We start from the raw sequence: 25,715 nt of genomic DNA, 5'->3' as shown, positions 1-25,715 counted from the left end.
TACACTCTGTGATGTTCACACAATAACACAATCACCTAACAGTGCATTTCTCAGAAAGTATCCTTGTGTTAAGCGACTCATGACTGAATTAGTGTACTGCTTGGGTAAACAACAAATGGATGGAATTTTATAGATTGTGACAGAAGTCATGAATCTAGATGTAGAAATTTCTATAATAATTATGGGTTTGGGAGAGCCAATTACATTGACCTAATCGTTCTGTTCTTTTAATCATCAATAAATTGCAGTTTGTCCCTATTCATCCTACTTATGTTTCTTTTATTTCTTTTTTTTTCTTTTTTCTTTTTTTTCTGGAGCTCACTGGTGATCATGGCTCACTGCAGTCTTAAACTCCTAAGCTAAAGCAATCCTCCCACCTCAGCCTCCCAAGTAGCCGGGATCACAAGCTCATGCCACCATGCCTGGCTACTTTTTTAATTTTTAATTTTCAGGTGCTCCACACACCTCGGCCTCCCAAAGTGCTGGGATTACAGGCATGACCCAACACACACAGCCCCTATTCATATTTTTTAACTATAACTTCAGTTCTCACTATTTTCTAACAGTCTGTGAACTGGACTCCATATTCCCTGACACTTAACTACCCATCTTCAATTTTGTAAAAGTCCAAGACCTTATTTCTTCAAATATTGACTCTTCCCCACTCTAAATTTTCTGTCTCTGAATTCTTTTGTTTCTTAACTGGTCTTTTATATGTTATTATTCTGTTTATGTTGTATTCTGAGTGATTTCCCTAAACAATTTAAAAATAAGAAAATCTTTTTTCAGCTCCTTTATTTATTGTTTAATGGATTCCATTTGTTTTTCAACCTCTATGCAGATCCTAAGCATTTTTTTGAGGTTTTTCAATTACCTGTATTTCTTTAGATTGCTTTGGCTGTTGGCATTACCACCTTTGGTGGCTTTTTTTTTTTTTTTTTTTTTGTAAGGTTAAGTAGCATTGATTGTCTCATGAGAATTCTACATATTTTGCTTTGCACAGTAGGTTTGCTTACACTAGCATCACCACAAACAAGTGAGTAATGCATTGCTGTCTGATGTTGTGTTGACTACAACATTACTAGGCTACAGTAATTTTTCACCTTCATTATAATCTTATGGAACCACCATCATACATGTGGTTTATCATTTACCAAAACATTATTATGCAGCACATGGCTCTATAACACAAGCTGGGTAACTTCTAAGCACTATACATTCTTTTTCTTTCCTAATTATACATGTCCTATCTCATTGTAGCATCAGCTATTTTATTCCTTGTTTCCTCAGAAGAGACTTCCAGTAAACATTTATTAAATGAAGAAAGGATTAATTTATTAGAAACTAAATTAGACTATATATTAGCAATCTGGATTTCAGTGCATTGCTTTACCAATTGATGTTCAAAAAAATTGAGAAATAAATTGTGAATTATCAATGAATTCTTAATTTTCAACATGTATCTTAAAAACACCTTCTAATCTACTTACTGGCTGGCATATGTCTGAGTGCTACCTTCCGATTTAGATCTAAAAAACAAAATTGAAAATGTCTCACGTTAGTACTAAGAAAACTTGCCAACTTCATGAATGAAAATCAGTCCATTTTATAATCAGTATTATCTCCTTATAAGACTAATTATTACTAAATAAAATATTGTCCAAAGGTCAATGAACACAGATGCAAATAAAGAACATCTTTATTTACCCATATACCTCATCCATGAGAAGAGCACATTTCAAATCCTGCAATGAGGAGAGTATCAAAAACACCCAAATTTGCTTTTTCTGATCCCTTCTAAACACAGAATATAGACGTGACCTTAAATGTCTGATCCTGATCTTCATAATCCAACTTTTGGTTTTTTATTTATTTTTAAAGAAAAGACTACCTCTGAGGCCAGAGTTTTAATAGCACTGACTTAGAAGGAGCTGAAGCCCCAGGCCTTCAGATGCAGAGATGCTGTAAGTGAACTCTTTAACTAAACCCGGAGCCAGAAGGGACCAACGAAACAGGAATAATAAAATTTCTGACCAGTGACTTTTGGAATGCAAGAGGGAAATATGCATAAACAGAGAGAAAAAATGCATCAAGAAGAGAAGTAGGACTCCCAAGTGTCCAAAAAGTGCAGTTTTAGGACCCCAGTTCACACCCCCACAAATTCTTGAACGCCATGCATGGTAAATTTTTAAAAATATTTTTTCTTTAAGAAAGAAAAAATTAAACAACTGGTATGGTTAGGCTTCGTGTCCCCACCCAAATCTTACCTTAAATTCTAATCCCCATAATCCCCACGCATCGAGAGAGACCAGGTGGAAGTAATTGAATCTTGGTAGTAGTTTCCCCCATGCCTTTCTCGTGATAGTGAGTGAGTTCTCATGAGATCTGACAGTTTTGTAAGAGGTTCTTCCCCCTCTGCTTGGCACTTCTCCCTCTTGCCGCCTTGTGAAGAAGGTGCCTTGCTTCCCCTTCGCCTTCTGCCATGATTGTAGGTTTCCTGAGGCCTTCCCAGTCATGCTAAACTGTGAGTCAATTAAACCTCTTTCCTTTATAAATTACCCAGTCTTGGGCAGTTCTGTATAGCAGTATGAAAATGGACTAATACAACAACCTACATATATGTCTTCATAATACAGCACACACAGAATTCTCATGGGAAACATCAAAGACACTGACAATAAAAGAGTCTATCATTACAAACCACTAAGAGTTAATGTCAACACTACACTAACACATGAATTCATGCAGCAAGCACTACAAATGATTTGCTTAAAAAATGCTTTAATCTGAGAATATTTAGACTCCTCATAGAGATCTTTGCAGGAATGGAATCCATAAGTCTAAACCAGGACAGACAGGAAAGAAAAAGTAGAGAAATGAAAGAGTGAGCTAAGAAAATTAATCAGAATGTGAGATGCAGAGATTTAAAATATGTGAAAGTTGCAAATACTAAAAGCATACTTCTAATTCTGGCCAAGATGGAGTAAGACTAAATTTACCCTCCTGCCAGAATGTCCAAAAATACAAATAAAATGTATGAAACAACTGATTTCACACATTGGCTACTAGACAGTGCAGTACAGTGAACTTTGAGAGAAGGAAACAAGGTGAGTTCTGTGATTGAGTCTTCTTATTGTCTAAGGTGAGTTTTCAGGCTGTAGTGCAGTGAGGGAAACTGAGGCAAATCTCAGTAGTCTCTCTGCTTGAGGTGATAGAATTGCAGTCCTAGGAAGGGCAAGGAAGCTAGGGTTCACAGGGCAGAACACCACAGCAAAAAAGAAAATGTTTAGAAGGAATCCTGAGATTGGTGGAGGACCACCCCTCTAACTCTTTGCATCTTCTGCAGAGAACTGATGAACGCTTGCCAGTGAGGGAACTACCTGAGCCAGAGTAAAACCATTTATCCAAAATGAGCAAAGGGAATAATTTCTTGTGCTCACAGAAGGAAATGAATAGTTTGAGTTCCTACTACCTGAGTTGAATATACGGTAATTCAGAGTAAGATGGATAGAGTTACTCAGAATGGTACTGTCTTTTTATTGGTGACTATTCTGATCCTACTTAACAAAGTTTAAAATCAATGGTGTAAGAATAATTAAAAATGTTTGTGCAAAATATACTATTTCTATATTTCTTAACATACATAAAAATTAATTCAAATTAGATATAGATCTAAAGGCAAAACCTAAAACTGAAACTTTTAGAAGAAATCACAGGAGAAAATCTGTGAACTTGGGTTAGGCAATTATTCCTTAGCTACAGCACCAAAATTATGATCTATAAAAAAAGAAATTGATACACTGGTTTTACTAAACATTTAAAACATTTGCTGTTTAAAAGATTGTTAAAAGTATTAAAAGACAAGCCTTAGACCGAGATAACATGTTTGCAAATTACATATATAATGATGGACTTATATTCAGAACACTCAAAATACAACAAACCCATTTCAAAAATGATCAAAAGATTTGAAACATATGATAAAAAGGAAAATAACCCATAATTTGAATAGACATTTCTCCAAAGAAGGTATACAGATGGCAAATAACCATATGAAACAAGTGTCAACATGATTAACCATTAGAGAAATTCAAATTAAAATTATAATGAGATACCACTACACAATATCAGAATCGGTAATGTTAAAAAAAAATGAGACCACGTATTGACAAGGATGTGGAGAAACCAAAACTCTCATACACTAGTGGCTGAAATACAAGATGCCAAAACCACTTTGGAAAGCATAGCTCTTTCTTTAGAATTTAAATATACACTTATTTTATTACCCAATTATTCTATTCGTGGGCATTAACCAAGAGAAGGAAAGCATATATTCACATAGCAACTTGTACCTGGATGTTCATGTCAAATATAGTAAGAAATTCTTCTTCAAAGGTTTAGTTTGCTTAAGTTTGCTTGTTTTTTGTTCCCTGCTTTCAAGGCCAGACTTCTTTACTCACTGTGTCCCCCTGCCCTGGCAAACAACCTTCCTACCAGACCTTATCTATACAGCCCACATTCCACATCTGCTACCCACTCTGTAAATTCCCTCTCCCATTGCAATGGCTACTCCTGCTGAAACTGATCTTCCTACCTTTCCATCAGTGTAACTGCATTCCTGCACTTTTCAAGTTAGCCAACCGGGTTCAGCTTAAATTGTGCGGTCCAAGTCCAGCCAATGGAGGCAGGACACAGTGGTAGGGACAAGCTGCATTAGAAATAAAAACCCCTGCTTTCCTTTGTTCAGGGTGCTCTCATGGCAACCAGACCTATGAGAAGCACCCTTTTGCAGAAGTAAATTTGCCTTGCTGAGAGATCCTTTGTCTCAGTGCTGGTTCCTCTTTGTGGCACCAAGCATTTGTTTCCAGCGGTTCACAACAGCTTCATTTATAACACCTATAAACTGGAAATAACCCAAATATTCATCAACAGATAAATAGATTTTAAAAATTAAGGTAGATTCATACAGCTGAGTAATTCTCAGCAATAAAAAGGAACAAACTGTTGACACACACAAAAGCATGGATAAATATCAAAATAATTATAGTGATGTAAATAATCCATACAAAGTACATACAATCATATGATATGATTTCATTTATATAAAATTCTAGAAAAAGAACCATAAACTGTAGTGACAGAAGCAGATTAGTAACAGTCTGGGATACCAGCCTGCAGCCTTTCGCCACCAGCACAGCCTCTCTCTACCTCCTTACCAGTGCACGTGGGCACACAGAACCCTCACCACCCTGCCAGCATGCACAAATGGGGGAACCCCCACCTACCCTGCCTGCATGCACATATACATGGACCCACCACTGGCCCACCCCAGTGCTTTTGCTGGCAGTCCCCATTGGAGGGTTGTTGCCAGCAGACTGGGAATACTTTGGCCTCTCCAGTGCAGCAGAGGTTTAACCTTAAGGGGACAGAGAACAAAGACACATTAGAACATTATAAGGATCATATACCATGATCAAGTGGGATATATATTTGTGATGCAAGGATGGCTGAAAATACACTCGATAGTTACAGGAAACAAAATTCAACATATTTAATTAAAACTCGCAACAGTTCATCATAGAAGAAATACACCTCAACATAACAAAAGACCTGTATTACAAGCCCACAGCTACATTAAACTTAACAGGGAAAAGCTATCAATAAAAGTTTTGATCTAAGATCAAGAATAAAACAAGAAGCCCCTCTCGCCATTTCTATTCAGTGTAGTACTAGAATCCCTAGCCACAGGAATTAGGCAAGAAATAAGAAAAAAAGGACATCCAAATTGAAAAGGAAGAAGTTGTCTCTGTTTTCAGATGATATGACCTTATATCTAAAAAGCTTGACATTTGCTAAGGGAGTAGATCTTAAGTGTTCTCACTACACACATAAAAAGAAGTAATTATATGAGGTGATAGATGTGTTAATTATAGTAATTGTGATAATCATTTTATAGCATATACATATATCAGGCAAATCATCAATTTTTGTTTGTCAATCATACCACAATAAATCTAAGGGAAAAAAGATAATTGAACCTAGAATGAAAAAGTAGGATTCCAAAAGGAATTATGATTGTGGTGTTGGTAAACAAATCACATGATAAAATGTGCTAATAGTATACACACACATAAGTGAATGCATACAAACACTAGCAAATCTGAATAAGATCTTTAGTTGTATTAAAAGTATTGTACCAATACCATTATACTGGCTGTGGAAATGCAGTGTTCATGTAAGACATTATGATTGGAAAAAGCTAGGCAAAGAGTACATGAGAGCCTTACACAATTTTCGCAACTTTTTGTCCATAAATTATTTCAAAACAAAACAATTTTAGAAAAGAAATGGTGAGTAAGACTGGGAAATCCACTGGAAAATCCTAGTATTCACTGACTAAACATAAAGATGATAATAACAAAAATAACACTGACTTATTGGGAGAAATTTGAAAGTCAAATAACAAGCATTGAAAATGGAAGGAGTTAAGTGACTGAAGTCCTTGGGTTATTTCCAAGAAGACTATATGTAATGATTAAATTTAGACATTATATAACATTAACTACAAATACTAAAATTTAAAGAAAATCACTAAAACAAAAACAGAATACAAAAATGTCCAAATAGTTAAGGAAAAGAAAGAGAACAGAAAAATGAAATGATTCGAGAACAGCCTGGTCGACATGAAGAAACCCTGTCTCTACTAAAAATACAAAAAATTAGCCAGGCGTGGTGGTGTATGCCTGTAATACCAGCTTCTTGGGAGGCTGGGGCAGGAGAATCACTTGAACCTGGGGAGCTAAGGTTGCAGTGAGCTGAGATCGCACCTCTGCACTCCAGCCTGGGTAACAAGAGCGAAGTTTCATCTCAAGAAAAAAAAAAAAGAAAGAAAGAAAAGTGAAACAAAGAAAAGAGATTATAGAAAAAGAAGAAAAAAATACCAAAAAAGCATGGTAAACAGGAAAAAAAAATAAGACGGCAAATTTCAGCCTAAACATATGTCATCACGGATTAAGCATATGAGCATAACAAACTCCACTAGTGCATTTCATATAAAGACTGTTTATACCAGCTAAATGCAAAGACAGATTGAGAAAAAAAACAAAAAAAGATGTACCAAGTAAACGTCATTTTTAAAGAGAAAGTTGATATAGCAATCTAAAACAGTGAAAATTGTATTTAACATACGATAAATAATGATTAAAGGAAAAGAAAATTTAACTAAAATAAACATTATGCATTTAGTCACTGCCTCGGAATATCTAAAGCGAAAGTTTCAACAATCAGAGGGAAAGCTACAATCCACTGAAAATTTTAGTTTGCCTCTCACAGAAGACAAAGTATCAAACAGACAGGAAAGAAAAAAAAAAACAGTATGTATAAAAATGGTTTGAAACATCACAATTTAAAAGTTTGTCCTAAAAACATTGGAGGACGCATATCAAGCTTACACATTTCTAAAAATTTACTTCATTTTTTGTTCCAACATTGAAGAGTCTAAATCGCACAGACAAATTTCTCAAAATAAGCTAATAAAATTAGAAAATTATTTTTAAAACAATGAAAATAAATCACATAATTGAAAACTAAAGACCACAATTGATTCATTATTTAAACAAGAAATCCTGCTAGATTTTTCAAATTTTTTAACTGAATGTCGACTATCATTTAAAAACCGGAGAGTATAAAGAAAATGACAGATACAAGGAGAATATTTTTGCTATTAAAGTATTTCTTATTTTAGAAAATAAGAAAGGCTAAAAATTAATAAAGAAAGCATTAAAATCAAGAAATCTAGAGTTACAACAGAGCAAAGGTAAAAAGACCAGAAAGGAGGAAAAAGAGCAAAACTTGATATAAAAAACAATAGAAATAGAGACCTCAATGAAACTGAAAGTTACATATTTCAAATTACTGATAAAATAAAAATAACTCTGAGCGGACTGCTCATGAAAAAGAAAAAAAAAAAAAAGACAAAACAAACAAACCAAAATTGATAAGGAAATGCATCTGCAGAGAAAGTATAGCTATTTAAAATTATATATAAAACAATACTAGGTAGCTTATGGGATATGGATAATGCCATATGTATTAAAAACATGTAAAATACACAAACATTCAGTGTAGACATCCTCTACCAGGAGGCAAGGGGATCATACCAGAAGAAATTGCGGCTGCAAATACAACGGCTTCTTTTATAAGAGAAACAAGAAAAATATTAACATCTGTTTATTTCCCATGGTGGCAAGAGGATGTTTGTCATGTTATTCTCTTAGTGTTTGAATTATTTCTTGAAAAATAAAAATGTAATAATCTAAATTATAAATTTCCCTTCTGAAAATTTAACCCAAAGAATATTTTTAAAATTATTTCTTTTATGAGCCAGCAATGTGAATTAAAATATTTAGTCTATAGTAAGGCCCAGAAATCTGCATTTTTAATAAATACTTCTGTTGTAGATGATACAGATCATCCCCCTTCGATAAGAAAAGAACAGATATTATATATTTGAGTTCTTCCTCTCTCAACTGACAGTTCAATGACTTTGGCAAGCTATGTAAACTACACTTCCAAATCTTTGTGTCTTCAAAACAGGGGTATTCACAACTACCTCATAAAATTAAATGACATATTGATGTAATACTCAAAATCCCAGTGATATGTAAAGTATTGTTGCTGCTCATGATATTGTCTTACATATAACTAGATTCAAATGGTACTAATGTTTAACTTCAGAACACAAATGCAATTTACTCGCTACTTGGGAATTCCTCTTCCTTGATGAACCACTTTTTCAAATGCTTCCTTGCCAAAACTACTATGGTTGTTACAATGAGAATAGGAAGAACAATGGAGAAACCTAGAAGCCAGGTGTTTTCAGTCTTCCCAAATGCTCTTTTCATGATAGAATCTAAAAACAGAAATACAAAAAAAAAAAATTAAAAATTAAACTATCTACTTTTATTTTCAAGTTGTAACACATTCATTAAAATGTTCTGAATTTGTATTGTTATTCAAGGAACATGGAAAATATCATCACAGAATTGTAATCATAATCTTTGGGGCTATCTCTACAACCTTTCATTCTAAAAGCATGGTAACCAAGTTTTGGAAAGTTCAAAAGTATTCAAGTCTCACAGCAGCTACAGCAAACTCTCATTTTAACCCTCTAAGTAGGGACAAAAAAATTCAGTGATATACAATGTGGGATTGTGTAATTGCATGGTTATCCAAAAATGCACTCTTACAAGGTGCATTATCAAAGGAATTCAGTGTATTTGTGTATATCCTATTTTTCTTTGGTAGATTGTTGGCTTTTGGCCTTGGGGATCATGTTTATAAATGGGGTCGTCGCAATGCTACTAAAAGGGCACTGGCATAAAAATCAGAAGAATTTATTCCTAATCCTAATTCTGTCCTTTGCTATCACTGTACATCCCCAGTGTGTAGACCAGCACCTGGACCTGGCATATATTAAGAGTTCAATGAACATTTGCTAACTCAATAAATGAATGAATGACAGAAATGGAAGCTGTGGTGCACAAACAGAATAATATGCCAGCATCACTTCTGTCATCTCCTAAGCAGAAACTGATGGATTTTTCTGATTTAAATGATAAACTCTTTCAGAGCAAAATCTTGTCTTCTATTTCATTTCTTCTATAACAGAAACACACTAACAGTACTAGACACAGAGCAAATGTTTGTTTAGAGCTGAGGTCACAGGATCAGTCATAAAGCTGAGGAAGAGAGGTTGAAAATATTCTAAAAGACAGAGTCAATGATATCAGTAAAGAGAAATTTTAAAAGGTATTCAACTTCAAGTATGATATTTTAATGTTAGAAAAAAGAGCAAGACAAGATCGGGCACCTTCAGGCTGGTATGGCCATAGACAATAAGGCTATAGTCACCAAAACAGCATGGTACTGACATAAAAATAGACACAGGGACCAAAGGAATGGAATAGGGAATCCAGAAATAAAGCCAAGTATGTACAGCCAACTGGTCTTCAACAAAGCAAACAAAAACATAAAATGGGGAAAGGACACCCGATTCAACAAATGGCACTGGGATAACTGGCAAGCCATATGTAGAAGAATTAAACTGAATCCTCATCTCTCATCTTATACAAATATCAACTCAAGAGGGATCAAAGACTTAAATTTAAACCTGAGAGGCGGAGCTTGCAGTGAGCCGAGATTGCACCACTGCACTCCAGCCTGGGCGACAGAGCGAGACTCCGTCTCAAAAAAAAAAAAAAAAAAAAAAAAAAAAAAAAAAAAAAAACCCTGCAACCATAAAAATTCTAGAATATGACATGAGAAAACTATTCTAGACATTGGCTTAGGCAAAGCGTTCATAAGCAAGAACCCAAAAGCAAATGCAACAAAAACAAAGATAAATAGAAGGGACTTCATTACATTTAAAAGCTTCTGCAAAGCAAAAGATATAATCATCAGAGTAAACAGACAACCCACAGAGTGGGAGAAAATCTTTACAAACTATGCATCTGACAAATAACTAATATCCACAATCTATAAGGAACTCAAACAAATCAGCAAGAAAGAAAAGCAATTCCATCAAAAAATGGACTAAGGACATGAATAGACAACTCTCAAAAGAAGATATGCAAACGGCCAACAAACATGAAATAATGCTCAACATCACTAATGATCAGGGAAATGCAAATCAAAACCACAATGCAATACCACCTTACTCCTGCAAGAATGGTCATAATTTAAAAATCAAAAAATAATAGATGTTGGCATGGATATTCTTAAAGGGGAGTGCTTTGATGCTGTTGGTGGGAATGCAAACTAGTACAACCACTATGAAAAACAGTATGGCAATTTCTTGAAGAACCAAAAGTAGATCTACCATTTGATCCAGCAATCCCACTGTTGGAAATCTACCCAGAGGAAGTCATTATATAGAAGTCATTACATAAAAAGACACTCACACAAATGTTTATAGCAGCACAATTTGCAATAGCAAAAATGTGGAACCAGCCCAAATGCCCATCAATCAATGAGTGGATAAAGAAAGTGTGATATCCTGGAATACTATACAGCCATGAAAAATGATGAGTTCATGTCCTTTGTAGGAACATGGATGAAGCTGGAAACCATCATTCTCAGCAAACTATCAGAAGGACAAAAAATCAAACACCACATGTTCTCACTCATTGGTGGGAATTGAACAATGAGAAGACTTGGACACAGGGTGGTGAACATCACACACCGGAGTCTGTTGTGGGATTGGAGGAAGGGGGAAGGATAGCATTAGGAGATACACCTAATGTAAATGACAAGTTAATGGGTTCAGCACACCAATATGGCACATGTATACATATGTAACAAACCTGTATGTTGTGCACATGTACCCTAGAACTTAAAGTATAATAAAAAATAAAAAGAAAAAAAGAAAGTGTGATATATATATATATATATATATATATATATATATATATATATACCATGGAATACTACTCAGCCATTAGAAGAACAAAATAATAGCATTCGCAGCAACCTGGATAGAGTTTGAGACCATTATTCTAAGTGAAGTAACTCTTCACTTAGAGAATATAAAACCAAATATCATATGTTCTCACTCGTAAGTGGGAACTAAGCTTTGAGGACACAAAGGCATAAGAATGATACAATGGACTTTGGGGTATTGAGGCGAAGGATGGGAGTAGGTGAGGTATAAAAGACTACACATTGCATACAATATACACTGCTCGAGTGATGGCTGCACCAAAATATCAGAAATCACCACTAAAGAACTTATCCATGTTACCAAAATTCACCTGTTCCCCAAAAACCTATTGAAATTAAAAAATAAAAATTAATTGATTAATTAGTTAATTATAAAGAAAAGAGAGCAAGATTAAGATGGCATGTTTGGTTTCCATTTCTTGAGAGAATTCAGATTACTTTTTCATTACAAATATCAGTTGCTTCATAAGTGGCAAAATCGAACTCTGTTTTAGTGATCATAAGCAATTTGATACTTTTATTAAACGGATATTTGAAGAGACAGATACTTGCCCATGTCTTCCTTAGGAAATATGGGAAAACCTTTGGAACGTGTTTGGCAGCTTGGAGGATTATAGCCTGGTGAACAAATGCACTTTTGTCTGGAATCACACACCTAGGATCATTTTGAAAAATTAAATGATTGTTTTAAAATATTTTCTCATAGAAGGTGATCATCAAGCTTACTTTTGTACCATAATCTAGTGTAATTTTGTTTATTTAGAGCGACAGTCTCACATATCAAATGTTTGGTTTCTTAGACTAAAACACAGACACACACACACACACAAAAAAAAAAAAAACTATAAAGTGAGGCTCTCAATATTTGCATCAAGAAAATTTGACATCTTAAAATGTTTACCTACAAATTTACCATGCAATTAATTTCAAAAATGCATACTTAAATTCTAATGCAAATGTGGCCCCTCCAGTGACATGCTGGAGCCAGCATATATGAGTCTATCTTTGAGCTATTTTCATCCATTGCTTTATATGTCTCTATTTTATGATAGTAACATACTATTCTGGTTACTGTACCTTTGTACTATATTTTGAAAAGCTTTGTTCTTCTTTTTAAAAATTGCTTCTAATTATCTGGACTTTTTTAGTCTTATATAAGTTCTTTATTTTCTATTTCTTTGAAAAATAACATGGAGATTCTGATAAGGATTGCAGTGAATCTATAGATAATTTTGAGTGTTAGGAATAGTTTAACAATATTAATTTCTTCAATCAATGGAATATCTTTCAATTTTTTGTGTCTCCTTTAATTTTTTTCATGTTTTATAGTCTTCAGTGTACAAATCTTTCACCTCCTTGGTTTGTTATAAACCTAAATATTTTATTCTTTTTGATGCTGTTGTAAATGGGATTGTTTAACTAATCACCTTTCCTGACCGTCTGTTTTTGATGTATAAAAATGTAACTGATTTTTGAGTGTTGGTTTTGTGTACTGCAACTTTACTGAATTCATTATTTCTTCTACTAATTTTATGGAACCTTTATGGTTTACTATGTATATAATCAGGGCATATTAATATATAAATATATAGAAAAGATAAAAAATGGACAAACTCTTAGGTAAAATAGCAAGAAAGAAAGACTCTAGAGGCTACTTCATTTCTACTTTCCCATTTGGATGCCCTTTATTTCTTTTCTTTGCCTCATTGCTTCATCTAGGAATTCCAATACTATGTTGAATAGAAGTGCACAGAGTGAGTATCCTTGCATTGTTATAGATCTTAAAATAAAGGCTTTCATTATTTCACCATGGAGTATAATTTTAGCTGTGGAGTTTTTACATATAGGCTTTCTGCTAATCCTAACATATTGAGTTAGGATTCAATTAGCATACTACATTAATTGATCTGTGTATTCTGAACCATCTTTGCATCCCAGGAATAAATCCCGTTTGGTCATTGTGTATGATTCTTTTAATGTGCAGCTAATATAGTTTGTTAATGTCTTGCTGTAAATTTTTGCATGCATGTTTGTAGATATATTAGCCTACAATTTTATTTTCTTGTTTAATTCTTCTGTAAATGTTTAACAGAATTCATTTGTGAAGCCCCCTGGTCCTGAGATTTTCTTTGCTAGAAAGTTTTGTTTACTGATTTAATCTCTTTATTTGTTGTTGTTCTCTTCAGGCTATTTATTCTTGATTAAATCTTGGCAGGTTATATCATCTAGGAATTTATCAACTTCTTCTAGATTATCCAATGTGTTGGTGTATAAATATAAGCCACAGTATCTTCTTAAAAAATTTCTGTGACATCAGTTGTAATATCTGCTCCTTCATTTCTGATTTTGAGTCTTTTCTTTTTTTCTTGCTATTTTACCTAAGAGTCTGTCCATTTTTTTTTTTTTATCTTTTCAAAAACTCAACTCTTAATTTCCTTGTTATCTATTATTTTTCTATTCTCTATCATGTTTGTGCTCTAATCTTCATAACTTCCTACTGCAAACTTGGGGTTTGTTTGTTCAATTTTTTTCTAGTTTCTTGAGGTGTAAAGTTAGAATGTTTATTTGAAATCTTTATTCTTTTTTAATGTAAGAATTTATCACTATAAATTTCCCTTTAATACTGTTTTTGCCATATCCCTTTTTTTTTTTTCATTTCTTCTTTGTCTTGAGATATTTTCTAATTTCCCTTTTGATTTGTTGTTTAGCCCAATGGTTGTTCAATTGTGTGTTATTATTAATTTTCATGTATTTTTTAAGTTTTTCCACTTTCTTTTAATATTAACTTCTAGCTTCAATCTAATGTGGTCAGAAAATATACTTGGAGTGATGTTAGTCCTCTTAAATTTGTTAAGACTTGTCTCGTGACTTAACATGTGGTCAGCAATTCTGAGCAAAAAGAACAAAGCCAAATGCATAACATTATCTGACTTCAAGTTATACTACAGCGCTATAGTAACCAAATAACCGTGGTATTGGCATAAAATCAAATGCCTAGACCAATGGAACAGAATAAAGAACCCAGATACAAATACACGCATTTACACCAATTCATTTTCAACAAAGGCACCAAGAATGCACAACAGAGAAAGAACAGTCTCTTCAATAGATGGTGCTGAAAATTCAGTAACTATATGCAGAAGAATAAAACTTGCCCATTATCTTTCACTGTGTACAAAAATAAAATCAAAATGTATTCAAGACTTAAATCTAAGAACCAAAACTTGGGGGGTGGGCCCAAGATGGCCGAATAGGAACAGCTCCAGCCTCCAGCTCCCAGCATGAGTGACACAAAAGACGGGTGATTTCTGCATTTTCAACTGAGGTACCAGGTTCATCTCACTGGGGAGTGCCAGACAATCAGTGTTGGTCAGCTGGTGCAGCCCGACCAGCGAGAGCTGAAGCAGGGCATGGCATCGACGCACCTGGGAAGCTCAAGGGGGAAGGGAATCCCTTTTCCTACCCAAAGGAAACTGAGACACACAACACCTGGAAAATCAGGTAACTCCCACCCTAATACTGCACTTTACCAAGGGTCTTAGCAAAGGGCACACCAGGAGATTATATCCCACACCTGGCCCAGAGGGTCCCATGCCCACGGAGCCTCCCTCATTGCTAGCACCACAGTCTGAGATCTAACTGCAAGGTGGCAACGAGGCTGGGGGAGGGGCGCCAACCATTGCGGAGGCTTAAGTGGGTAAACAAAGCCACCTGGAAGCTCAAATTGGGTGGAGCCCACTGCAGCTCAAGGAGGCCGGCCTGCCTCTGTAGACTCCTCCTGTGGGGACAGGGCATAGTTAAACAAAAAGCAGCAGAAACCTCAGCAGAGGTAAATGCCCCTTTTTGATAGCATTGAAGAGAGCAGTGGATCTCCCAGCATGGAGGTTGAGATCTCAGAACGGACAGACTGTCTGCTCAAGTGGGTCCCTGACCCCTGAGTAGCCTAACTGGGAGACATCCCCCACTAGGTACAGACTGACACCTCACACCTAACATGGTGGGGTACACCCCTGAGACGAAGCTTTCATAGCAAGAATCAGACAGCAACACTCGCTGTGCAGCAATATTCTATCTTCTGCAGCCTCTGCTGCTGACACCCAGGCTAACAGGGTCTGGAGTGGACCTCAAGCAAACTCCAACAGACCTACAGCTGAGGGTCCTGACTGTTAGAAGGAAAACTAACAAACAGAAAGGACACCCATGCCAAAACCCCATCAGTACGTCACAATCATCAAAGACCAAAGGCAGATAAAACCACAAAGTTGGGGGAAAAGTAGGGCAGAAAAGCTGGAAATTCAAAAAATAAGAGCGCATCTCCCCCTGCAAAGGAACGCAGCTCCTCACCAGCAATGGAACAAAGCTGGACGGAAAATGACTTTGACGAATTGAGAGAAGAAGGTGTCAGTCAATCAAACTTCTCAGAAATAAAAGAGGAACTATGTAACCAGTGCGAAGAAACTAAAAACCTTGAAAAAAGAATGGATGAATGGATAACTAGAATAATCAATGAAGAGAAGACCTTAAAAGAACTGATAGAGATGAAAACCATAACACAAGAAATACATGAAAAATGCACAAGCTTCAGTAAACGACTCCATCAACTGGAAGAAAGAGTATCAGTAATTGAAGATCAAATGAATGAAATGAAGAGAGAAGAGGAGTTTGGAGAAAAAAGAGTAGAAAGAAATGAACAAAGCCCCCAAGAAGTATGGGATTATGTGAAAAGACCAAATCTACGTCTGATTGGTGTGTCTGAAAGTGACGGAAAATTGAACCAAGTTGGAAAACACTCTGTAGGATATCATCCAGGAGAACTTCCCCAACTTAGTAAGGCAGGCCAACATTCAAATTCAGGAAATACAGAGAATGCCACAAAGATACTCCTCAAAAAGAGCAACTCCAAGACACATAATTGTCAGATTCATCAAAGTTGAAAGAAAGGAAAAAATGTTAAGGGCAACCAGAGAGAAAGGTCGGGTTACACACAAAGGGAAGCCCATCCGACTAACAGCAGATCTCTCGGCAGAAACTCTACAAGCCAGAAGACAGTGGGGCAAATATTCAACATTCTTAAAGAAAAGAATTTTCAACCCAGACTTTCATATCCAGCCAAACTAAGTTTCATAAGTGAAGGAGAAATAAAATCCTTTACAGACAAGCAAATGCTTAGAGATTTTGTCACCACCAGGCCTGCCCTACAAGAGATCCTGAAGGAAGGACTAAACATGGAAAGGAACAACAGGTACCAGCCACTGCAAAAACATGTCAAAATGTAAAGTCCATCGATGCTAGGAAGAAACTGCATCAACTAGTGAGCAAAATAACCAGCTAATATCATAATGACAGGATCACGTTCACACATAACAATATTAACCTTAAATGTAAATGGACTAAATGGTCCAATCAAAAGACATAGACTGGCAAATTGGATAAAGAGTCAAGACCCATCAGTTTGCTGTATTCAGGAGACCCATCTCATGTGCAGAGACACATATAGGCTCAAAATAAAGGGATGGAGGAAGCGCTACCAAGCAAATGGAAAACAAAAAAAGTGGGGGTTGCAATACCAGTCTCTGATAAAACAGACTTTAAACCATCAAAGATCAAAAGAGACAAAGAAGGCCATTACATAATGGTAAAGGGATCAATTCATCAGGAAGAGCTAACTATCCTAAATCTATGTGCACGCAATACAGGAGCACCCAGATTCATAAAGCAAGTCCTTAGAGACTTACAAAGAGACTTAGACTCCCATACAATAATAATGGGAGACTTCAACACCCCACTGTCAACATTAGACAGATCAACGAGATAGAAAGTTAACAAGGATATCCGGAATTGAACTCAACTCTGCACCAAGTGGACCTAATAGACAACTACAGAACTCTCCACCCCAAATCAATAGAATATACATTCTTCTCAGCACCACATCACACTTATTCCAAAATTGACCACATCATTGGAAGTAAAGCACTCCTCAGCAAATGTAAAAGAACAGAAATTTTAACAAACTGTCTCTCAGACCACAGTGCAATTAAACATGAACTCAGCACTAGGAAACTCAATCAAAACTCCTCAACTACATGGAAACCGAACAACCTGCTCCTCAATGACTACTGGGTACATAACAAAACGATGGCAGAAATAAAGATGTTCTTTGAAACCAATGAGAACAAAGATACAACATACCAGAATCTCTGGGACACATTTAAAGCAGTGTGTAGAGGGAAATTTATAGCACTAAATGCCCACAAGAGAAAACAGGAAAGATCTAAAATTGACATCTAACATCACAATTAAAAGAACTAGAGAAGCAAGAGCAAACACATTCAAAAGCTAGCAGAAGGCAAGAAATAACAAAGACCAGAGCAGAACTGAAGGAGATAGAGACACAAAAAACCCTCCAAAAAATCAATGAATCCAGGAGCTGGTTTTCTGAAGAGATCAACAAAATTGATAGACTGCTAGCAAGACTAACAAAGAAGAAAAGAGAGAACAATCAAATAGATGCAATAAAAAATGATAAAGGGGATATCACCACCAACCCCAGAGAAATACAAACTAACATCAGAGAATACTATAAACATCTCTATGCAAATAAACTAGAAAACCTAGAAGAATTGGATAATTTCCTGGACATTTACACTCTCCTATGACTAAACAAGGAAGAAGTTGAATCCCTGAATGGACCAATAGCAGGCTCTGAAATTCAGGCAATAATTCATAGCCTACCAACCAAAAAAAGTCCAGGACCAGACAGATTCACAGCCGAATTCTACCAGAGGTACAAGGAGGAGCTGGTACCATTCCTTCTGAAACTATTCCAATCAATAGAAAAAGAGGGAATCCTCCCTAATTCATTTTACGAGGCCAACATCATCCTGATACCAAAGCCTGACAGAGATACAACAAAAAAAGAGAATTTTAGACCAATATCCCTGATGAGCATTGATGCAAAAATCCTCAATAAAATATTGGCAAACCAAATCCAGCAGCACATCAAAAAGCTTATCCACCATGATCAAGGGGGCTTCATCCCTGGGATGCAAGGCTGGTTCAATATACGCAAATCAATAAATGTAATACAGCATAAAAATAGAACCAAAGACAAAAACCACTTGGTTATCTCAATAGATGCAGAAAAGGCCTTTGACAAAATTCAACAGTGCTTCATGCTAAAAACTCTCAGTAAATTCAGTATTGATGGAATGTATCTCAAAATCATAAGAGCTATTTATGACAAACCCACAGCCAATATCATACTGAATGGGCAAAAACTGGAAGCATTCCCCTTAAAAACTGGCACAAGACAGGGATGCCCTCTCTCACCACTCCTATTCAACATACTGTTGGAAGTTCTGGCTAGGGCAATCAGGCAAAAGAAAGAAATCAAGGGTATTCAGTTAGGAAAAGAAGAATTCAAATTGTCCCTGTTTGCAGATGACATGATTGTACATTTAGAAAACCGCTCTCAGCCCCAAATCTCCTTAACCTGATGAGCAACTTCAGTAAAGTCTCAGGACACAAAATCAATGTGCAAAAATCACAAGCATTCTTATACACCAGTAACAGACAAACAGAAAGCCAAATCATGAATGAACTCACATTCACAATAGCTTCAAAGAGAAAAAAATACCTAGGAATCCAACTTACAAGGGATGTGAAGGACCTCTTCAAGGAGAACTACAAACCACTGCTCAGTGAAATAAAAGAGGACACAAACAAATGGAAGAACATACCATGCTCATGGATAGGAAGAATCAATATTGTGAAAATGGTCATACTGCCCAAGGTAATTATAGATTCAATGCCATCCCCATTAAGCTACCAATAACTTTCTTCACAGAATTGGAAAAAACTGCTTTAAAGTTCATATGGAACCAAAAAAAACCCCACATTGCCAAGACAATCCTAAGTCAAAAGAACAAAGCTGGAAGCATCACGCTACCTGACATCAAACTATACTACAAGGCTACAGTAACCAAAACAGCATGGTACTGGTACCAAAACAGAGATATAGACCAATGGAACAGAACAGAGTCCTCAGAAATAATACCACACATTGACAGCCATCTGATCTTTGACAAACCTGACAAAAACAAGAAATGGGGAAAGGATTCCCTATTTAATAAATGGTGCTGGGAAAATTGGCTAGCCATAAGTAGAAAGCTGAAACTCGATCCTTTCCTTACTTCTTATATGAAAATTAATTCAAGATGGATTAGAGACTTAAATGTTAGACCTAAAACCATAAAAACCCTAGAAGAAAACCTTGGGAATACCATTCAGGACATAGGCATGGGCAAGGACTTCATGTCTAAAACACCAAAAGCAATGGCAACAAGAGCCAAAATTGACAAATGGGATCTAATTAAATGAAAGAGCCTCTGCACAACAAAAGAAACTACCATCAGAGTGAACAGGCAACCTACAGAATGGGAGAAAATTTTTGCAATCTACTGATCTGACAAAGGGCTAATATCCAGAACCTATAAAGAACTCAATCAAATTTACAAGAAAAAAACAAACAACCCCATCAAAAAGTGGGCAAAGGATATGAACAGACACTTCTCAAAAGAAGACATTCATACAGCCAACAGACACATGAAAAAATGCTCATCATCACTCGCCATCAGAGAAATCCAAATCAAAACCACAATGAGATATCATCTCACACCAGTTAAATGGCAATCATTTAAAAATCAGGAAACAACAGGTGCTGGAGAGGATGTGGAGAAATAGGAACACTTTTACACTGTTGGTGGGACTGTAAACAGGTTCAACCATTGTGGAAAAAGGGTGTGGTGATTCCTCAATGATCTAGAACTAGAAATACCATTTGACCCAGCCATCCCACTAATGGGGATATACCCAAAGGATTATAAGTCATGCTACTATAAAGACAGAGGCACATGTATGTTTATTGCGGCACTATTCACAATAGCAAAGACTTGGAATCAACCCAGATGTTCATCAGTGACAGACTGGATTAAGAAAATGTGGCACATATATACCATGGAATATTATGCAGCCATAAAAAAGGATGAGTTTGTGTCCTTTGTAGGGACATGGATGCAGCTGGAAACCATCATTCTTAGCAAACTATCACAAGAACAGAAAACCAAATACCATATGTTCTCACTTATAGGTGGGAATTGAACAATGAGATCACTTGGAAACAGGAAGGGGAGTATCACACACCGGGTCCTATTGTGGGGAGGGGCTACAGGGGAGGGATAGCATTAGGAGATATATCTAATGTAAATGATGAGTTAATGGGTGTAGCACACCAACATGTCACATGTATACATATGTAACAAACCTGCATGTTGTGCACATGTACCCTAGAACTTAAAGTATAATAAAAAAAGAAGAAAAAAAAAACCAAAACTATAAAATTACCAGTAGAAAATGTAGGAAAATAGTTCTAAGACATTGATTATGTAATTATTTTTGGATATAACCTCAAATGCATAGGAAACATAAGCAAAAATAAGCAAATCGGATTACACCAAGCTAAAAAGCTTCTACACAGCAAAAGAAGCAATCAACAAAGTGAAGAGACAACCCACAGAATAAAAGAAAATATTTCCAAACTATCCATATGACAAGGGACCGACAATCAGAATATATAAAGAGCTCAAATAACTCAATAGGAAAAAACACCACAAATTATATGATTTAAAAAATGGGCAAAAGATCTGAATAGACATTTCTCAAAATAAAACATACAAATGGCCAACAGGTATATGAAAAAATGTTCAACATCACTAATTATGAGAGAGATGCAAATCAAAATTATGAGATACAATCTCAATCCAGTTAAAATGGCTGTTATCAAAAAGACAGGGAACAGCCAATGCTGGCGAGGCTGTGGAGAAAAGGAAAGCCTCACACACTGTAGGTGGGAATGTAAAACAGCCACTTTAAAAAGATTGTGTGGAGATTCCTCAAAAAAAAAAAAAAAAACTAAAAACAGAACTACCATATGACTCAGCAATTCTACTACTGAGTAAATAACCAAAAGAATGGAAATCAACACTTCAAAATGCTATCTGCATTCCCATGTTTATTGTAGCTCTATTCACAATAACCAAAATATAGAATCAATGGAAGTGTCCATGAATAGACAAAAAAATAAAGAAAATGTGGGATACATACACAATGTAAAACATAGGCTATAAAAATAATGAAATCCCATCACTCATAGCAACATGGATGGAACTGGAAGTCATTATGGTAAATGAAATAGGCTAAGCACAGAAAGATAAATACCACATGTTCTTACTCATATGTGGAAGCTAAAAAAGTGGATTCACGAAGATACAGAGTAGGTGGGTGGTTACCAGAGGCCAGAATGTGTAATGGGAGGAGAGGATGAAGAGATGTTGATTAATAGGTACAAATATCCAGTTTGAAAGAAGTAAGACCAAGTGTTTTGACACTTGGTCATCAGTAGGATGACCAGAGTTTAAAATAACCTATTGTATATTTCAAAAATAGCTAGAAAAATAAATTCAAATGTTTTAGCATAAAGACAAATATGTAAAATTATGGATATCTTAATTATACTGATAATTAAGATAATTAAGATATAAGATAATTATACTGATAATTAAGATAATTTTATGAATTATATGAATGTATTAATTATCATTTATACCCCCACAACAGGTACAACTATTGTCAATAAAAATAAAATTAAAATAAATAAATAAAACAATTATATTATTTCATATGCTGAAAGCTCTAATGGATAAAGTAGACTGCATGAAAGAACAGATTGGCAGTGTAGGCAGAGAGATAAAAATTCTAAGAAAGAATCAAAAAGAAGTACTAGAGATCAAAAACACTGCAACAGAAATGAAGAATGCTTTTGATGGGCCCGTTAATAGACTAATCATGGCTGAGATGAGAAAAGACCTCTGAGCTTGAAGATATCTCAATAGAAATATCTAAAACTAAAAAGTCAAAAAAAAAAAAAGGTTGCTCTTTCCCTGCCACGGCAGAGTCGCGCGGAGGCGGAGGCTCGCGTGCGTTCAAGATGCTGCTTCACCCGTAACCCACCGCCATGGCCGAGGACGGCATTGCTGCTGGAGGTGTAATAGACGTTAATACTTCTTTACAAGAGGTGCTGAAGACCGACCTCATCCACGATGGCCTAGCACGTGGAATTCCCGAAGCTGCCAAAGCCTTAGACAAGCGCCAAGCCCATCTTTGTGTGCTTGCATCCAACTGTGATGAGCCTATGTATATCAAGTTGGTGGAGGCCCTTTATGCTGAACACCAAATCAACCTAATTAAGGTTGATGACAACAAGAAACTAGGAGAATGGGTAGGCCTCTGTAAAATTGACAGAGAGGGGAAACCCCGTAAAGTGGTTGGTTGCAGTTGTGTAGTAGTTAAGGACTATGGAAAGGAGTCTCAGGCCAAGGATGTTATCGAAGAGTACTTCAAATGCAAGAAATGAATAAATATTTGGCTCACACACACACACACAAAAAAAAGGTTGAAAAAACAGAACAGAATATCCAAGAACTGTGGGATAACTAAAAAAATGTATAACATACATATAATGAGGATACCAAGAAGACAACAAAGAATGGAATAGAAGAAATATTTGAAGCAATAACAGCTGATAATTTTCCAAAATTAATGTCTTACAACAAATCACTGATCAAGCAACCCCTGCCACAAAAAAATCAGGACAAATGCCAAAAATTTATACCTAGACATAGTAACTTTCAAACTACAGAAAAGAAAAGATAAAGAACAAATTTGGAAAGAAACCAGAGAGAGAAAATACCATATCTATAGAGGCACAAAGATAAACATTATACTGGACTTCTCTTCAGCAACCATGAAAGCAAAAAGAGTGATGAGTGAAATATTTAATCCTTTGAAATTATCTTGCAAAAGTGGAAATGAAGACTCTCAGACAAGCAAAAATTGAGAGTATATATCACCAGTAGACTTGCCTTTGAAATGAATGTCAGAAGAGATTCTTCAGAGAGAATGAAAATCACAAAGGTCATCAAATGTTATTTATATAAAAAGAATAGTATTAGAGAAGGAATTAAGTGAAAGTAAACTAAAAATTTTTATTTTTCTTATTCTTAATTGATGTTACAGATAACTGTTTGCTGAGATGGGTTCACCAGGCATGTAACTGGTTCAACATTAGAAAATTAGCTGATGTACTTCATCTCACATCAATAAACTAACGAAGAAAAATTGCATTATCATATCAATAGATACATAAAAAGCATTTAATATTAAAAAGCCAACACTTGGGCCGGGCGCAGTGTCTCACGCCTGAAATCCCAGCACTTTGGGAGGCCGAGACGGGCAGATCATGAGGTCAGGAGATCGAGACCATCCTGGCTAACACGGTGAAACCCTATCTCTACTAAAAATACAAAAAAAATTAGCCGGGCATGGTGGTGGGCGCCTGTACTCCCAGCTCCTCGGGAGGCTGAGGCAGAAGAATGGCGTGAACCGGGAAGGCAGAGCTTGCAGGGAGCCAAGATTGCACCACTGCACTCCAGCCTGGGCAACACAGCGAGGTTCCATCTCAACAACAACAACAACAACAAAAAGCCAACACTTATCCACTAAAAAAATACAAAAAACTAGCCGGGCGAGGTGGCGGGCGCCTGTAGTCCCAGCTACTCGGGAGGCTGAGGCAGGAGAATGGCGGGAACCAGGGAGGCGGAGCTTGCAGTGAGCTGAGATCTGGCCACAGCACTCCAGCCTGGGCGACAGAGCGAGACTCCGTCTCAAAAAAAAAAAAAAAAAAAAAGTAAACTAACAGCAAACTAGGAATAGAGGGAAAGTTTTTCATCTAACAAAATATCAAACAAAAAAACCTACAGCTGACATCATACTTAATGGTGAGATATTAGACACTTTCCCACTAAGATAAGGAGCAATGCAAGGACGTCTCCTCTCACCACTCCTATTTCAATATCATACAGGAAGTTCTAACTAACACAATAAAATAAGAAAAAAAAGGTATACTGATTGGGAAGGAAGAAATAAAACTGTCTTTGTTCATATATGACATAAACAGCAATTTAGAAATTCTAAAAAGACTTGAAGAACTCTTGGAACTAACAAGTGATTGTAGCATGGTTGCAATATACAAGGTTAATGCACAAAAGCCAATCATTTTCCTATACACCAGCAATGAACAAACGAAACTTGAAATTAAAGACATAATACTATTTACATTAGTCTCCCCTCCCCCCAAAAATGAAGTACTTGGTATAAATCTAACAAAATATATATAAGATAAATATGAGAAAAACTACAAAACACTGATGAAGGAAATAAAAAAGGACTAAATAAATGAAAACACATTACATGTGCATGGATAGAAAGGCTCAATGGTGTCAAGATATCAGTTCTTACTAACTTGATCTATAGATGGAACACAATCCCTGTCAAAATCTCAGCAAGGTGTTTTGTGGAAATTAACAAACTGATTCTAAAGTTTCTATGGAGGCACAAAAGATCAAGAATAGTCAAGTTACCATTAAAAGAAGAAAAACAAAGTCAGAAGACTAACACTACCCAACTTCAACATACTGTAAGTCTGTAGGAATCAAGGCAATAGGATATAGGAGAAAGAATAATCAAATGGATCAATGAAACAGAATAAGGAGCCCAGAAACTGACAAACATAAATCTAGTCAATTGATCTCTGACAAAGGAGCAAAAGCAATACAGTAGAGAAAAGAAAGACTTCAACAATTGGCGCTAGCTGGACATCAAAATGCAGGAAAAAAAAGAATCTAGACGCAAACCTATCACCCTTCAAAAAGTTAATCCAGAATGGGTAATAGGCCTAAATGTAAAATGCAAAGCTAAAAAACTCCTAGAAGATAACTCAGAAAAAAAAAAAAAAAAAAAACTGGGTGACCTTGGGTGTTGCATAGACTTTTTAGATACAATACCAAAGGCACAGTTTACACAAGAAATAATTAAGAAGTTGGGCTTCATAAAATTAAAACCTTCTCTGTGAAAAGCACCGTTAAGAGAATAAAAAGATAAGCCACAAACTGGAAGAAAATATTTGCAAAAGACACATCAGATATGTGACTGTTATTCAAAATACTAAGAGAAAACTTAAAACTCAACAAGAAAACAAACAACTTTTAAAATGGGCAAAAGACTTTAAAAGGTCCCTCACCAAAAAAGATATATAGATGGAA

General features: G+C 35.8%; 1 protein-coding gene and 1 pseudogene across 2 annotated transcripts in view; one reads left to right on the top strand and one right to left on the bottom strand.

The window, feature by feature from the left end:
* Positions 1-7,674: 7,674 nt before the first annotated feature.
* Positions 7,675-25,715, bottom strand: part of ADAM32 (ADAM metallopeptidase domain 32) — a 145,106-nt gene continuing 127,065 nt past the window's right edge. The window contains exons 18-19 of one of the 2 annotated variants that reach the window (XM_073018040.1): positions 12,052-12,154; positions 7,675-8,911 (exon numbers count right to left, since the gene is read on the bottom strand). In XM_073018040.1, coding sequence (XP_072874141.1) covers positions 8,751-8,911; positions 12,052-12,154 — 264 coding nt within the window. In that variant the 3' untranslated portion in view covers positions 7,675-8,750. The remainder of the gene's footprint in view (positions 8,912-12,051; positions 12,155-25,715) is intronic. The other variant, XM_073018039.1, reaches the window with a different exon arrangement.
* Positions 22,556-22,987, top strand: LOC103215659 (small ribosomal subunit protein eS12 pseudogene; annotated as a pseudogene).

Source organism: Chlorocebus sabaeus, chromosome 8 (genome assembly GCF_047675955.1).
Source record: "Chlorocebus sabaeus isolate Y175 chromosome 8, mChlSab1.0.hap1, whole genome shotgun sequence".
NCBI lineage: Eukaryota > Metazoa > Chordata > Mammalia > Primates > Cercopithecidae > Chlorocebus > Chlorocebus sabaeus.
Note: the sequence above shows the minus strand (reverse complement) of the source record. Positions and strands in the feature narration are given on the sequence as shown.